Source organism: Siphateles boraxobius, unplaced genomic scaffold (assembly GCF_051911475.1).
Source record: "Siphateles boraxobius isolate OS27281-9 unplaced genomic scaffold, OSU_SipBor_1 12, whole genome shotgun sequence".
Lineage (NCBI taxonomy): Eukaryota > Metazoa > Chordata > Actinopteri > Cypriniformes > Leuciscidae > Siphateles > Siphateles boraxobius.
The window spans coordinates 1,785,092-1,803,251 of record NW_027508722.1 but is presented as its reverse complement, the minus strand read 5'-3'; the positions used below and the strand labels follow the sequence as shown (position 1 = coordinate 1,803,251).

The 18,160-nt window shown below is 36.4% G+C and overlaps 1 protein-coding gene across 1 annotated transcript in view; it reads right to left on the bottom strand.

Annotated features, from left to right (window-relative positions):
• The window catches only part of ascc3 (activating signal cointegrator 1 complex subunit 3), a 255,180-nt gene extending 237,354 nt beyond the window's left edge, over positions 1-17,826 (bottom strand). Inside the window, exons 1-4 of the mRNA XM_077206021.1 lie at positions 17,713-17,826; positions 16,273-16,378; positions 11,042-11,192; positions 5,654-6,237 (exon numbers count right to left, since the gene is read on the bottom strand). Of these exons, the coding sequence (XP_077062136.1) occupies positions 5,654-6,237; positions 11,042-11,192; positions 16,273-16,362 (825 nt within the window). The 5' untranslated portion in view covers positions 16,363-16,378; positions 17,713-17,826. The remainder of the gene's footprint in view (positions 1-5,653; positions 6,238-11,041; positions 11,193-16,272; positions 16,379-17,712) is intronic.
• Between the last annotated feature and the right edge of the window lie 334 nt (positions 17,827-18,160).

Here is an 18,160-nt window from a genome sequence, read left to right as displayed (position 1 = left end):
TTTGAGCTTCGGATGCATTGAAATTTTTGAACTTTATTTTAAATATTCATTTTTATTTAGATATAATTTATGTGACCGGCTAAACGGATGTGATGTATTCTAATCAAAACTATGAGCGTGAAGTTACAAATACCGGTAACACTTTATTTCGATGGTCCACTTTAGACATTCTACTAACTATAAGAAACTTTGCAACTACATGTCAACTAACTCACATTAGAGTATTAGAAAACAGTCAACTTAAAGGGGTGGTAAAACACGATTTCACTTTTCTAACTTTAGCTAGTGTGTAATGTTGCTGTTTGAGTATAAACAAAATCTGCAAAGTTACAACGCTCAAAGTTCAAATCAAAGGAAGATATTTGCTTTTAGAAAATTCAATTTCTACGGACTACAGCAAACGACCGCTTTTGGACTACACGACATTCATCCGGGGTTGCTGACGTCAGCATATCCCATTATTTACATAAACCCCTCCTCCATTTTATATTGCTGTTTTGGAGATGAGTTGTCGCAATGCCGTCGAAACGCTGCTGTTATTTTCATCCGGATTGCAGGTCCACTTGTTCAGCCTTCCATAGAGACGAGGGAGTTAGGGATCAATGGTTAAAATTTATTTTAACTCGGTCCCTCATAATTATGACCCAAATCTCGCTCTCTGTGCTGCCCATGTTACGGAGGAAAGCTTCCACAATGTGGATTCACACATTGGCTTGTGCTGAAAGATGGAGCAGTTCCAACTTTAAGAACAGAAGCTTTTGTTTACGAGCCACAACCTGTAAGTATGATTTATTTTTCGTCGATGTGTTTTCCTGTAATAGTTTGTATTGTTAATTGTACGTTGTAGAAAGGAAGTAAACAAATGACAACGCTGTTTGGCTCTGCTGGTTTGTTAAATGCTCATTCATACTTAACGTTATCTGACAAGTAATGAGAGAACAACAAAAAACAAACCTTTCTGAAACGTCGTTTAACAGCCGTTCTTGAACAGGTTCTGCTCGATCATCTTCACTAACTTTTCATTGTCTATAAGGCCGATGACACACTGGCTGCGTGGCGTGTCCGTTTTTATTTTCGGCTCCCATGTTAACAGGTTAGAGCTTGCAGACTGCCTGCGTGTGCCGCGCGGAAAACGCGTGCATGCTAGAAATAGAACTGACGCCTATTTTTCACGCGACACGCAAACGTGTTGAAGCGTTTCCAGGAAAATAGAATAGGAAAAGATGTTATATGTTATTTTGTACACAAATACATATTAATAAATTACATTTTGATGGTTGAAAGTCTAGGTTTTGATAAATTCAGATAGAAATATAATTTAAAAATAAATAAATAGATAATTATCAATTTTCAAATATTGCACCTGTCAATACAGAACGAAATATTCTGTAGTCTATTTTGCTGTTAATACTGCTGACAATGTCTTTAGGCTTTATATTTATGCTTAACATGAAGTATAGGGCTTCCACAACTCTCTCCCATATGTCGAACAAGGGTGATCCGTGTTAGCAGCGCCGCGTCAGACACGTTTCTGGTGTGCAAAGACACGCAACAGAAACGCCACGCCACACAGCCAGTGTGTCACCGGCCTAATACACCAAAGCACAAACTAGGCTACCGGTAAAGTTAAGTGGCGTGACGTTTCCGGAGAACGTGCACTAGACGGTTAGCGAATCACAACACATTGGGCCAGCTAACCAATCTGAGCCCATTGCGTAGTTTTGAGAGACTAGCTTCATATAACCAGGAAACCATCAGACCGTTTTTACAAGGAGGGGCAGAGCAGTGTAGAATAAAGGTAAAACATATGAAAAATAATGCAATTTTTAAAAAACGAAGCATGAACACATGTTACAGAGCACCCCACAAACACAATCAAGCCTTCGGAAAAATGCGTTTTACCACCCCTTTAATATCTGCTAACACTTTATTTTGATGCTCCCATAACAGATATAAGTAACTTGGCAACTTCAAGTCAACTTATTCTACTAACCCGAACCCTAACACCTAACCATAACCTGACAGTCTACTAATACTCTAATGAGATTTAGTTGACATGTATTTGCAAAGTTACTTATAGGCTATTTAGTAGATTGTCTAAAGTGGACTATCGAAATAAAGTGGAACCGAATTACCAATATTATAACACTTATTGTAAACACTATTTCTGTAAAAAGGTGGTTATTAATAATTATGGCAGAAATAATTATTTTATAATTGTTAAGTGAATACTTATGTTGATTAGCTCTATAAAATCTATGTTTTCATTTTAGATGTATTGTGGGTCATTTGTTTTGTGTGGATATATTGAAAAACATGCATTACATCATAAAAGTATTAATTTTACCATGGTGAATAAGCCGAGGTAACGGTTGCTTCACAACCAATTTCAAGGTTTACAACTCAAAAACAGTTCGTACTGCCTGCATTCTGTGCCTATGAGTGTATAATACCACTTACAGTGAGCTATTATAAATATACTAGGGCTGCACGATTTTCAAGAAAAATGCGATATGTGATAATTCATTAAATAATGTGATATTCGATATGATAATGCGTGTAAAATAATCTTAAATTATCTTGAAAATATATTTAAAATTATTTAACCTACATACGTGTTTCACATTCTTTTTGTGACAAGAAAACATCCCTACAGCTTCTAAAAGTGGACATCAGTGTTTTACTGTCGCATAAGAAGTGTTATTTTAACATCAGTATGAACCACAGGGTTCAGGGTTTCAGGAAGGTCTACATTAGATTTATTTAACAACAGAAACTGAATCATCAAATGTAAAAATAAAACACTGCTTAGTTTTCACTGTATGAATTAAATATATCCTGATTCTTATTAAATCTACAACAGTTATTTAGCCAAAAGCAGTGAGTGATTTTCTCTTTGTCTTTTGTGCATGACGCCAGTTACTGAAAGCCATTGCGATATGCATATCACGATGTATGCATTTGCGATATTTCGATAATTTTAATATATTGTCCAGCACTAAAATCTACTAAAAGTACAACATCCTAGGGTTATCAAATATATCAGTACTTTGGGACCAAGATGCTTAAATTTGAAACACTTAACAGTATCAGCCTTTCAGCAGTAGCAGTTGTACGGAGCACCGGGTCAATCCCGTACTCGTTGACTTTATTTATTTGTGCGATTGCTCTGTGAAGAACGTCAAAGCTTTCTATTTACAATGTGTTTTCGCAGCATTGAGCATTGTAGCCAATCACAGACATGTTTGTTTAGCATGTGTACACAACGGCCAATCAGAACCATTCAGAATCTGCTCAATTCGAGTTTTGTTCAGCGTGAGCTCTGCACGATCACGAATCATGTAAAGTATAAAGACGATGTAAATAAGAGATTCATTGTGCACTGCTGTTAAGATATTGTTTTTCACTCAGTTCTGTGAGTTTTGCTGCAGCTGGACTGAAGTGAGAACAGCTTCATTGATTATAGGGCGGCACTCTCTCATAATTTGAATAGTTTTATTTTTCATACTGCAGTATCGGGAGTGACAGCCGGATTGACAATTTTAATTGAAATTGTGATTTTCAACTACGGACGGTTTAAAAAAAAAATCTGGTATGTCAAAACAGATCCGTGCATTCTGGAGTGTATGTGCAATAGACCTGCACAATGGGTTTCTTTGTTTTTCATTTTATTTCTAGCATTTAATTTGATTTTTTTTCATGCAATGTTTATTTAACTAATCAGCACTTTATTATGCCCTTTTACGAAGTCTTGATTTTGCTTTTGTGGTGTACTAGAATAGGTTTTCATGCTTGATTTAAAAAAACAAACATTTTTTACATATTTTAAATTATTACAGCTCCTCTCTCTCCAGTCTGGTTATATGCGTCGGTTTCGATGAAGGCCCTCCTTCCAAAATACAAAAACGTGCAGTGTGTGTGTGTGTGTGTGTGTGCGTGTGTGCGTGCGTGTGTGTGTAAGGCCTTCAGATTCCTGAAGGACACAATGAATCTGGTACGACTGTGGTCTCCTGTTTGCTAAGCAGATCTACAAGTGGGCTTTATTCACAGTGGACTGCACTCTAGGGTCACGAACAAGCAGTTGCTCATGATATAATTAATTAATTAATTGAAAATATGAACTCAAGGTTACAAAGTAACGTGATCCATTTTCCTTTGTGAGCAGTTTTTATCAGTTCTCCGATCTGTGCAGTGGCGGCTCGTCGGGGGAAGCACAGCCGACCCAAGATTCGGAGGTGGAAAATGGTAGAAGAACAATTAAATGTTTATAAAATTCCTAGTTAATCATTTCATGAATCAGAAGGTTTATTTCTTGTTTGTAATATCACCATTTTAACACCATCAACTATTACAGATGTAATTACAACTAGTGATGCAAAATTCTGGGTCAAAACCGAAACTTCAGGATGGCTGAAAATATTAAATATGAATATGATATTTAGCAAAACATTCTTCTCTAGAGTTATTTTTTCCTAGCTAACTAATGAGTCTAAGGACATTGAATAGCTTTCTTGAGGTAAATGTAACATTAAGTATAGCCTAAAAACGATACAAATTCATTTCAGTAAGTTGAATCTTTCAAAATTCCTCCTGGTGTCATACATGTTTATTTCATGCTGTAATTGAAAAAAAAAAAATGTAGAGCCGTATCAGCAAGGCCAATTTATCTGCAAATATTTTGCTTTTTTTTATTAGCAGTATCAGCCAATAGGTTTTTATTAGTGGTATTAATATTTATTTAAAGGTATTAATAAGTGATTGCTGCTGATCACGTCCACATGTGGACATTTATTTTGAGCCAGAACGCCACCGCCAGAGTGCAGAAGCTCTTCTTCTCTGTCTTTATTAGCTTACTGTCAAATTATTTGACAAAACCATTAAACAATGTAATGGTATATGAATGCATTATTGCTTTTGGCTTTTTTAATAATAGAAATCCTATCCTTATAACACTGTCTTCGTCAGCAATCAGCATATTCCTATTTTTAGGAATTTGTTTTAGGAAACAATTATAAGTCTTTTAATATTTAATAAACAGTTAATTGCAAGAAACATCTCTACTTTGTGAGTGACTAACATATCGACCGTAACTAAGAATAAGTGCAAACTAATATGTGACCCAGGATCACAAAACCAGTCACATGTTTATTTGTGGCAATAGCCAACAATACTTTGTATGGGTCAAAATTATCTATTTTCCTTTTATGCCAAAAATCAATAGGATATTAAGTTAAGATCATGTTCCATGAAGATATTTTGTAAATTTCCTACCATAAATATATAAAAAAATTATTTTTGTGAGTGAATGCAGCACAATCACGAAGATAAATGAACAACTTTAAAGGTGATTTTTCTGCATCCTCAGATTCCAGATCTTCAAATAGTTGCATCTCGGCTAAATATTGTCCTATCCTAACAAACCAAACATCAATAAAATCTCTTATTTATTCAGCTTTCAGACTATGTATGAATCTCAAATTCTAAAAATGTACCCATGTGACTTTGTTTTGTGGTCCAGGGTCACATATGTCCCCTCCCAACTTCTACTTTCAATCAGAAATATGTGATCTTCATACGGTATATGATGTACATGGAGATCAGATCAAACACTAGTAACCAATCATGTCATACATTTATTCACAAACATTCTCACCTCGTTTTGTAGTTCGTCGTCACTCCTTGTGGAGGCAAGCATCTCAAAAAGCGAGGTGGAGAGCTCTTCGACACTGGACGAGACCATGTTTCCATCGTTCAGGTATTTCTCCACCTCTTGTCTCAGGATGGAGCTGTCTGCGTTTCTCTGCTCTAGTTCTTCTGCTGAATAAGCCTCATCTCTCTCAGCTCCAGTCCTCCGCTCACTAACATGATGATTTAGGAAGCTGTGAAAGTCCAACGCCTGATCCATATCAGTCTCCTCTGACCAGGGCAAAGTGTCGTGAGCATCCAACGCATACGTGTCAAATGAGAAAGCGATGTTTCGCCCAAAGACAGACCCACGGTTCACCGTCGTGAGAGAACTCTGTGTTTGGATGAAAGCATCCACCTGAGATTGTCCGATCTGGGCCACTAAACGACCCACGGCTGCACAGCACAGCTCGGCAGCAGACGCCGGAAAAAGTCCAAACATCTGTTTTATGGCCCTGGTTTCCTCATGACTGATCTGGTCTTTGTTGTGGAATGTTTTAAACAAGAAGACTCCAGCACTTTCAATGGTGTCCTGCCCAAAATCCGTACCAACTGCAAACATGTAAAAGGAACACATTCATTTGAGCATACACACAAAAACACATGCAAATGTTGTGAATTAACCTGCACTAAATACAGAGTATAACCCTTATTTTTAACATAAGAGCAGATGTGGCAAAGTGTCTGGCTTCTGGTCTCATCAGCTTCCAGTGATATTTAGATGTACAAAACAAATTGTAATGCTGCTTGATATTACAAACTGCAATTTCTTACCAACTTTCTGAAGAAAAAAAAAAGATGAGTGGTGCTTGGCTATGCATAACTTGAAGTGGTTCCTGTGGTATTGCTATGTGGTTGCTTTATCCATTGCTGGTGCCATTTTACAGAAACCTCTTAATGTTAAACTCCTACCTTTATAATAACCATGCTGATTTCTGTTAGGATCTTGTGTAGGACAAAAGACAGCAAGGATCTGTAAAACACCAGTTCCCAAGATAATGCATGCCAAAACAAGCTCCACTAATACATTCCATTGCTGCCTCCGAAATAAAATAACTTCCTACTATATAGTATACGAAATACAGTACGCCAAGAATATGTCCGAATACACAGTATTCGAAATACAGTAAGCGAAAAGTCCCCAGATGGCCCACTACTTCTGCTGAGATTCTGAAGTGTGCATTCGATGGACACTTCCATATCCCATGAGGCCACGGGAGAGGATTTATGAATAGCAGTGAAGCGACCCAACTGACGCTAGTAGGTCACATGACAGTAACAACATGACGGATGTAGTACGTCTGAATTTCCACACCGCTGCCCGTATTCATACTATATAGAACGTACTTTTTAATGTTTGCAAATAAATTGAAATTCAAATGTAGTTCCTACTCAGACAGAACGTGATTTCAGACGCACAAGTCTTCTGAAACCATAGGCTTTGTGTGGAACAGACAAAAGAGATTTAAGATTTAAGGCAAAATGTAAAAATATTAGAGGTTCAACGGATCACAAAACTCACGGTTCGGATCATACAACGTTTTTTGGGTCACGGATCGGATGATTTTTCGGATCAGCAAGAAAAAAAAATTATTTTTAACTTTGCTGTGCATTTATTACTTAAAGCACACTTTAAATACTCTGATACCACAACAAAAACTACTTACCTAACTAATAAACTAATAAACGTATGACAAGCATAGATTAATACAATATAACACAGTTACAAAAAATAGTGAGGGCCAGAAGTGAGGTCTAATTATAGTATTCATTTCAGGTACAGAAATGTAATTAAATGTGAAATAACACTTTGTTCACTGTATACATTTAATATAGATAGCTGTTAAAGCTGTGTTTTGTGGTTCGATTAACATTAATGACATAAAGTGAGAGCAGTCTATAAATAACTGCTGTTGTCTAGAAGACCTAATGCACGGATCCAATATAATGATACACATCCGATTTCTTTCACAGCTGTTTTCGTTCACTTGACCCAAAGGTGTTTACAAGAATACTTGCCGAGACGGGTATTTTGACATAATTGTGTGTGTATGTGTCCATCCAAGTGCAAGGAGATGAAAGCAAGGAATCAAATATGAAACGCTCCTCTCTCACTGTGTGTGCGTGCTGTGTGCAGAGATAAGAGAACAGGGGTACCGAATTAATTTCTGATGCCTCTTCTAGCACTGGAATGGTTTAAAATATATTTAATGTGTAAACTTACAAGACAAAGCACGTGCAAATTATAAGCTTTCAGTAAATGGCAGCTAAACTTGCAATTAATCCACAAATCACACTGTGGGGCCTCGTCCATATGGATAAAAAACGATCCGTTTAACCCCTAAAAAATATATACTTATAAAAAATAAAAATAAATCACCCTTTGTGCTCAACAAAAGAGAGTGATTTGCAATAAATTGGGCGTGTGAATTTTCATTTTTGGGTGAACTATTCCTTTAATGCATGTTATGCCTATATTTAAGCTATCACGAGTGTGATGAAGTGTCGAATAGACACAGGAAGAGCATTTGCAAAAATGCAAAAATAAAACGTTGTATGAGTCAGAGACACATGGTATCTGAGTCAAAGCATGAGAACATTAGGGGACTCAGTAATGGACAATTCTGTATGGATATTTCAGGCTCTACAAAAGCAATGTGTCCTTTATGTAAAAGGCAGTGGACTGCGAATAACTTTAAGGACCTCCTGATCAAGGAAAGACAGGAAGTGTATGAAGCATTCGCTAAAGAAGCCACGCTTTGAGAATGAAAACTCTACAGGAACAAGCTTGATTTCTAAATTGGATCGGAGTGAAACAAATTCTCAAGCTTCGTTAAAGACCTGAAGCTGATTTCCAACTAATTTGATTCAGACTGGTGGGTAACACTGTTGCCTCAGATCCGGAGGTCTTTCTGTGTGGGGTTGCCCATCCCTGATGGAGGTTGGAGGTTTTTGTCATCCAGCATCGGTGTCTGATTGCTCCTCCCCTTCCATTACACACAAACCTGCAACAGTTTAGTGCAGTGGTTCTCAATCCTGGTCCTGGGGACCCACAGCTCTGCACATTTTATATATGTCTCCTTTATCTGAAACAGCCAGTTCAGTTCATAGAGCTCTTTCCTAACGAGCTGATGATCTGAATCAGGTGTTTTAAATGAGGGAGAGATACAAACTGTGCAGAGCTGTGGGTCCCCAGGACCAGGATTGAGAAACACTGGTTTAGTGCACCAAGTTTCCAACATCACACACTTAATTGAGTGCATCAATCTTAATTGGAATTTTCTTCTCTTTTACAATTACAAGAATTGGGATGCACCTTAGGCCTTGGTGAAGCATGACAGAAACTAGGGAAAGGTGACAGAAAGGCCAAAGTTCTTTAATAATTTCTATGGTACGTCACACTTAATTCTCAGAAGTGAGTGAGATTCAGGAAGAAAAGAGTTTCCATTGATTAGAGTGAACCTGTGGCCAATGAGAAGCCCTCCTCTTCACAGGGCTTTCTCTTATCCGATGACAAAAGACATTTGTTCCAACAGAAACCCAATCACACTGAAGTGAACCTTTTCCACAGTGACGTTTGAAGAGGGGGTTACGGATGCCATTCTCAATGCTGTCCACTTCCCAAAGCAAAGAGAGAGAACATAGTTGTGGAATAGTCCTACAGGTTCCTGGGAGTTCAAGATCAAACATAGACCATTCGTGGTTATTTAACCACAGCAGAGTTACGAGGGACTTATCAAATTGAATTAAATTCATCAGGACAACTGAATGCCATTGAGGTGAAGTGTGGCTATATAATCATGAATCATTAGATGCTAAGTGAGTTGCTGACATGTGGAAAATGATCCTGACCTTAAGGTGGTTCAGTAACTCTACTACCAGTGCTGGATTTGATTAGTTCTTCATGGTATTAGGCAGAAAATGAACCACAGCAAAGTTGCTGCAAAAGAAAATCTATTTTGACAGACGGTTAACCTGAAGACATATGCTAAAAAATTACTGAATTGAATGTTGCTATTGAGAGCTTCAGGGGGTGCTTTATACAGAATCCTCTAAAGATATTTTATGAATTATATCTCTATCTATTGTTTTTTTATATAATTAACACTCAGCCATAACCACTATGCCACAAAATGTGATGAAATGGTGGCAAACTTATTACTTAATCAATGAGATGATAATTAGCTGCCTATTGCATATAAATTAACTTAAATCTAACATTTTGTTTTTCACAACCCAAGTATGTGATGTCTGAGAACAGCAAAGGACTGTTGATGCCCATAGGCCCAGAAAAGTTAACATAAAAAATGTTGATAAGGACTTCAGCATGCATAAATCAATGTTCAGGCGGTGAACACAATGTCTATCAATAAAATGTTGTGTTTAAGCAGAAACTGGATGTTATTATCTGACCTGGAGCAAGAGGTTTATTCAAGATGATTATTAGACCAAAGTACATTCAAGCCAATTGCTGCCATAAGAGAGGCAGACATCCAACAAAAATAGTGATTACTGAATCGAAGTGACATTTTAAATGTTATTTCATTAGATCTTCAATAAAATGTGTAAAAATAACCCAAAATAATCTATAAACATTCTTAGAAGTTACATTCTTGTTCGAATATATGCATGATGAGCATCACACAGAATGTTGAAATTATAATATAATTATTAAATTAGAATTAATAATACTAATAATTAAAATATTGGTAACACTTTATTTTACAGTGTCCTTGTTACATGTAGTTTCTATATTAATTACTATAAATTATGCATAATTGCATGCAACTAATCCTAGCCCTATAGTACATTTAGGTTTTTTTCAAATTTTTTATTTACCTTTATATTTTACCATGAAGTCTCATTGAGATTAAAATCTCTTTTACAAGAGATACCTGTAAATATTATGTAAATATTAGATACCTGTAAATAATATTCCTCATTACTTAAATGTATAATTACACTGTAACAAGGACACCTTAAAATAAAGAGTAACCAAAATATTATTCATAGAATAATGAGGAATTATACTAATAGAATTCGGATTGTCATCAGTGCAAAAATAGCTTTACATAGCAGCTTTATAAATATGACTGAATGAACCATGCCTGAAACCGTCATAAAATATACAATATACTCACATGTGTGACAGTGTGGCATTTTTGACTACCGTAAACAACCTACAGTTAAACTACATCTACACAAAAGCAACTGATTTGTCAGATCACAAAACTAAATAACTTCCATTGCAATCAATGAAGCTCTCTGCAATGGAAGTGCCCATCTGAGACCGTTTGTAAAGTGGAATATAGTGTAGATTCGGCTCGGATAGTTTCTGAAGATGTGAAATACCTACCGATGTGTTTGGCAGCTTGGAGGATGTTCTTCAGCTCGCGAGTGGCCGCCGGCTGATCTTTCTTCTCCAGATGTTGTGTGAAGAACTGAACAATCTTCTGCCATGTTAGACCGTCTCGGGCAAATATTTCCTGCCGTTTCAGGCGCTTGGTCTGCAAAAAGATTGACAAAGCTTAAATTCAAACAGTAAGGACATTTCAATGAACACCATTTATAAAATCAAAAAGTATAATGATGATACAGAGCCAGGACAATATTCTGAATATTCATGATATATGTGCTATGACTGAGCTGGCTTTTTATTTTGCCATTAGGTGTCGTAAAGGCTTCATCATTTGATTAGTTCTGCAAGCACTTCCAACCAACATCCAAGTGTTAATAAGACAGATGTTATAATATAGTCAAGTCACCTTTATTTATATAGCACTATTTACAATACAGATTGTATCAAAGCAGCTTCACAGTGATAACGATGAAAATAATTCAACAAAGTTTGTTTCTAGAAAGTTGCGTCATCATCCACCTTAAGTCTACATTTGAAATAACGAACTTGAGCGCACAAAAGACTCGATGTAAACAGACCCTAAAAGCAGACACTGCGTCTGAAATGAAACGCAAGAACGGCTATTTATTTGGCTTTACTCTGTTGCACGAAAATTAAAATATGTAATGTCACAATTATGTTTTGAGAGTTTACTTATGCAATTGTTGCATTAGGCTATGAATTAATAAATGTTTATTGATAAGAACTTTTTCATGTTTTTTCATTTACAGTAGCATGAACCATGAGTAGTCGAGTAACTCGAGTATTGTTTTGATAAGAAATCGACTAGCAGAAATCAGTAGTCGTGTAAAACCCCTAAATACAGTTTGTATCTAAGAAAATTGCGTCATCGTCCACCTTAAGTAAGGCAGACAGAAATCAGAAAAACCCTTGTGAGAAACCAGACTCAGTCTCAGTTCTCCTCTGGCCAACGAACCAACAGTGTATGATTATAATTCAGGCAGCATTACAGGTCAGAGGTCAGATTGGATCAGAACATTCAGAATATTTATCCAGTTTCATCTGGTTGGATGTCGGAGTCATCATGTCGGTATGGAGACGAGTTTGTTGAGGATCATATATGCAGTAATACATCTCGGATGCATTTGCATCATACTCAAAAATGTTGACGGAAGCATTTTTCACGTATGATGTACACTAACATTCAAATTTAAGATTGAAATTAGGATGTTTTTGAAAGAAATCATTTATTTGATAAAAAAAAGAGCAAAAACAATCTATCTCTAAATTACAGGAACGTCTGTGTGTCTGTTATTCGCATATCTCTCGAACCGTTAGTCCGATGGATTTAACACTTGACGGGTGTCTTGCTACGGGCACGAGTAAATGCAGTGCCGAGTTTGACGTTGTTTGGAATAGAAATGTAAAAGATATTGTTAAATATATCGGTAAAAGAAGCAGTTGTGGTTTAAAAATAAAAACTCTGTCAGCCAAACATTAAGTCAGCTACACTGTTTACTTCTGAAAATTATATTTTATTCACGGCCATCATTTGTAGTAACCCATTCACAAACTGTTTGCTCAAGCGTAGCGTTTTCCCTGTGTTCACTGTGTCGCTGCTCCCTGAATCATGTACTTCAATCTCCCATATTTATTGTATGTCATTATGTCAGTATCAGTATTTGCTTTCTACCATGCACAAATAAAAATGTCACCGGACTTTTGCTGTTTAATTGTAACAATGTACACTCAAACACATCAAACCAACAATTACTAAAAACACACACAAACTGATTTTGCATGGGCACTTTACACTAGTTATTATAATTTTTAAACTCTGTATTTTATCTCTTATCATTATTTTTTTTTCTTTCTTATCTAATGGACTATGGTTGTTCCTCCGATTTAAAAAGTCAGCATTAAATAAAAATTTACACCATTTATCTTAAGGCAAGTAAAAAAATGTATATTTGGGTAAATTTTATATTATTAGAATCCACACTACGCCCTTTTTCAAAATCTCGATGTTGTTTTTGGGCTCTACAAGAATAAGTTTTCATGCTTGAATGTTCAATAAACGCATTATTCCCCCATATTTTCCATTGTTGCGGCTCCTCTCTTCCCAGTCTGTCAGTAACGCTCTGTTTACTTCCTGTCTCTATGAAGCTCCTCCTTCTGTAAAGCACACTGTGCTCTGATTGGTCGGCTGGATCAATGTGTTGTGATCAACTGTTTCAAGCATTTTTCGGAAATGTCCCGTCCGTTAACGTAACCGTTTCAACACACTACTAAATAACTCAACCAGGCCCCGCCCCTTTATTCTGCATATTAATTATTTAAATGAGGAACACTAGGTGTGTTTACATGGAGCATTGTACTCTAATTTACAATCGGCCCATCCATATGTGACACCAGTGAATTAAAAATCGAATTAATTGAGGGCATGAAACTCGGTAAAACATTAATGAAACAAGTTCTACTTCATAGAGCTGAAGGGTACAGTAAAAGGGTTATTTGAATAAGCGCCTCAGTTTGTGTTGTGTGCTCAATAGGTCATGTCAGCGGGCCAGTGAGTAAATTAACACCACACTATTGTATCAGCACTTCAGCGGCCTCTCAAACTCAGCATTATGAGTGAGACGAGGAGAAACCTGCACCCTTTGCTCTCCGTCCAAAACCGGCAGCAGCGCCGATAAAGAAATCTGCATTTAGAGACGAGGAAAGAAGTTACACTGAACCAAGATGGCGCCGCCTTCTTCCACAAAACCTTAATAAAAGCAAAGTCGAGAGAGAAAGAGAGAGCTTAAAGAGAAACTGAGCAGTCAGAGCTCATATGATACACTATGAATCACACTCTCAAGGTCGGAGAAACACGATTAAATGAAGTACAGACAGAGGACATCAGATTACAAAGAGACAAAAGCTGTTTTTAGCTATTAATTAGAGTGATATAAATCGGTAGGCTGATATTATCAGTATAAAAAAGCACTTTGTAGATTTATCTGTGGCCTTAAGTCCACTTTAATCCATATATCACGGCTAATCGATTGGTTAAATTTCCTAACTTTTGCTGATTATGTGCCCAGTCTTGGACATGACTAGAGGTGATTGATAAAAAAAACACTTTAGACATTGCTTGTGCAGATAACATCTAATCGGCTATTTCTAACTTTTTCTGAGGCTTGTTGCCATGATGCTATGGTGTTGTACGTAGGCACCAGGATATTATTAAGCATTTTTAGGGTTGTATGAATGGTTACCTAAGGGTCCAATCTTAAAAATCCCATATCCAAGTCTCTATGGCCCTGTTTACACTTGGCATTAAGATTGGTTGATCCAGTAATAAGTGACACACCTGTTACACCACCATTTTTGTGATTGGATTTCAAGGGTAGCATATCTTACAGTGTTTTGTTTTATTTTAGTGGAGTAGCTATATTAACCGTAGAAAAAAGAAAAAAGCGAACAAATCCCAAACCATTTTGGACCCCATTTATGCCTGTAGGAAAAAAATAATGACAGACTATTTAGACCAAAGTAGGGGTTGGCGGTGTGACCAAAAACTTATTTCACTTCTTTTTTTTTTTTATATGCATTACAAATACAAACAAAGATACAAATTGGAAACAATAAAATACAATTTAAGAAAGTTATACGTGAAATGAACTGCAGTAGGTAAAACCACTTTTGCAGTAAATTAATGCATATTGCTTCTTAAATGAATATTAGTTCTCTTTTTCTTTTGTTGTTTGAAACATTAATAACACAGACAGTAGCAGGTTTTAGGCTGCTGTCACTTTAAGGAACAAATACACAGATCCAATATAATGACATGCATCTAATCTTCTCCCAACTGCAATGCAAAAGTATGATTAATCTAATGTAGTCATATCACACAATCCTACTGTTTTTACTGTATAATGATCAAATAAAGGCAGCCATGGTGAGCATTAAGAGATTACTTTCATCAAAGTAAAAAACAATCTTACCTCCCCAAAATTTTCAGCAAAAGCACAAATACTGTAGAGTTAAATAGCAATGCTCAGGTTTAATACTTAGGGTTAGGGCCTTGTTCAAATCTCAAACCTTAAACTTCTCTAAGCAATAGTAATTATACTAACCCTGCAATAGAAAACACCAGTAACTAATTATTTTAAATTCTCTGAATGAGGGATTCCAGCACCTACTATAAATATCATGAATTATCAAGTCTTTAAATGGCTTCCCAGCACTTAAAACGCTAAAAATTAAAACACTAAGAGCATGTAAGCTTATAACACAAGCCTATACCTAAGACATGTTTGATTGACACTGAAACTAATACAATTCATAACTATTAATAAGAAACTATCATTTAAACTAAGCATTAGAATTGCACTACTGTCAGATTTTTTTTTTAATCTATAATTGTTTGATTATTTATTTATTTTATGGGTACATAAGTCTAAAAAATTCAACAAAAATGTGCTGCACTAACTTATAACAAATTATGAATATAATTATGAATGTACAGTGCTGTGCAAAAGTCTTAGGCATGTTAGTATTTTCACCCAAAAAATGATTTTAAGCCGGTTATTTATATCTTTTGCTTTACTGTGTCAGTAGGAAATATCAGTTTACATTTCCAAACATTCCTTTTGCCATTAATAATAATAATTAATAATAATTCCTGTAATAATACAGGAATATTTTGTATGCACAAGGAGTCTGACAACAGCCGATATGATCCATACGGAAATGTATGCTATATATAATCAATTACATTTACATTTAGTCATTTAGCAGACGCTTTTATCCAAAACGTGGACACAACTGAGGACTAAAGACAAGTCAAGTCATCGCGAAGAGGCAAAATCAACGCAAGAAGTGCTCAAAATACAAAGTTCAGGCATTGCTCAGAGTAGCATAAGCCAGACAAGGGAGGATTTAAAGGAAAAGCAAAGATTTATTTATTTTTCTTCTATGTTAAGTGCTCACGGAAGAGATACGTTTTCAGTTGTTCAATTAAAGAATGTACTAAAAAAAAAATCCAATACATGTAGTAGTTTTGGCACTTAATTGTGATTGGATGGGCGCATTCAAAACAGACAATTTACACATGCCTATGATCACATCAGTTGATTTCTATTTTGATGCACACACACACACACACACACATCTATTCAACTTAAGTATGGCAAAATAACTAAAAATGAAGCAAGGTTTGAGTTGGATTCATGTTGTGTTACCTTCAGATCATAAAGGTCTTGTGTTGAATCCTCCTGCTTGCTGACGGTGGAGAAGGAGCGCAGGGCTCCAGTGAGCCGAGGGGGAGCCATGGTCACGCCGCAGGACCTGCTCGTGCGGGAAAGATGATCAATGAGAATACAGACAGGCCCTTAATGTGTCTTTACTAGAGCAGACTGAAGATCAGGGGTGTCCTGGAGGGCCATGGTCCTGCAGAGTTTAGCTACAACTAGCCTGAACATTTGCTAACTCTGCGTTCACGCCATGTCGTAATTCTCGTAGTCTCGAGATGACAACACATGGCGTTATATCATGTCCTCGGACTGGGAATTAAGCATTTCGATCAATGCCTTAATGAATCTGCAGGGGTCACGTGGTACAAGTGGAAGCTCTCAGAAAATTCCCATCTTACGAGCTCTACAGAGACGAGAACATGGTGTAAACGCACCTCGAGTAAGACCTTGAGTAGCTGGTCCTGTGTTTAATTGGGGTTGGAGCTGAAGTCTGCAGAGCTTTGCTGTGTCTCCATTCCCATACTATCAGTCCTAAATAGTCAAAAACTAGAAATAGTGTCTCTCAAATTATAGTTTGTTGAAATGAGTATTCCTAAGTTTCCTCGGTGTTCTACTTTTGTGTGGCCCTCCACGGGCAGGACTGGACACCCCTGGGATAGATCATATGAATTCATTTCAATAAGGATGCATGATAACACCTGACACAAAATAACAACAGATTACTGAGAGGAAAAACCTAAAAAAGGTTCTTTGAAATGAATTAAATAGATGGCCCAAATCCAACTTATTCTGGTTTTTAATTATAATAACCAACTTGATTAGCCTATCTATTCCACTAAAGTTTGAGAAACACAAAATGTTACAATACGTTTTGTCATGTGTATATATAAATTATTGTTTTATCATTTAAAACCTTCTTTCTTTTTTTGCCGTGAGCTACATGTTTAAAACTTAACCTTGTGAAATGTCCTGCTTCAAAAATGTGCTTGTGCTATCTTTCTTTACTATAAATGACACTGCGATTTATCTAATGCAATATTTACATTCTGAAGAGTCTCAATCCTCTCTGGGCGAGTATAAACAAGACTGTCAAACTGACTTAATACTGAACGTGTTATGATGCTAATATATACATGATATTTTAACTACATCCTTATAGGATGCATCCTTTCATCTAATGATGAAAACACAGTGATTACAACAACTTAATTATGTTAATAACTCATTAAACACGACTTCACCACCCTTTCAGTGTCTATAAACTTAACAACGTGTTATTTGGGTCAAGCCTTACTTGAACAGAACTGACAGCACATGAGAAGTCATCTAACACAGCTAACGTCTCTTATTCGTGATCACATCAGTGAATTTAAAACCCTTGCCACGACACAATCATTGTTAGGTGATATGAAAATGAATGTGACTGACCACTAATAGGTTAAAATCTTCACAGCAGTGAAGAAGTTCAGGTGAAGTGGACTCTCTCGGCTGGACCCGTCAAAACAGCGTCAAACCGGCGTAGATGAGGCACGTTTAGCGAGCAGTGCATTATGGGAACTGTAGTTTTATAAGGTTACTACGCTATTGCTTTCTACAGTCCAACATTAGTCAGTGGACTACAACATCCAATATAAAGACAAATGCGGAAGTAGCAAGGCAGCAATAATCAATGCTTGATAAACTGATGCTTCTATAAGTTATTGCTTATTCACAATGAGTCACAAGTCATAATATTCATATATAATCTGTCTGACTGTGATTAACTAAAGACAAGATTTGTATTTGACAAAGTATATAAATATGAATAGTCTTAGTCTTCAGTAGCCTATTTGTACATGTTTTATTGACCAGAATTTTACCAAATGTTGAAAATATA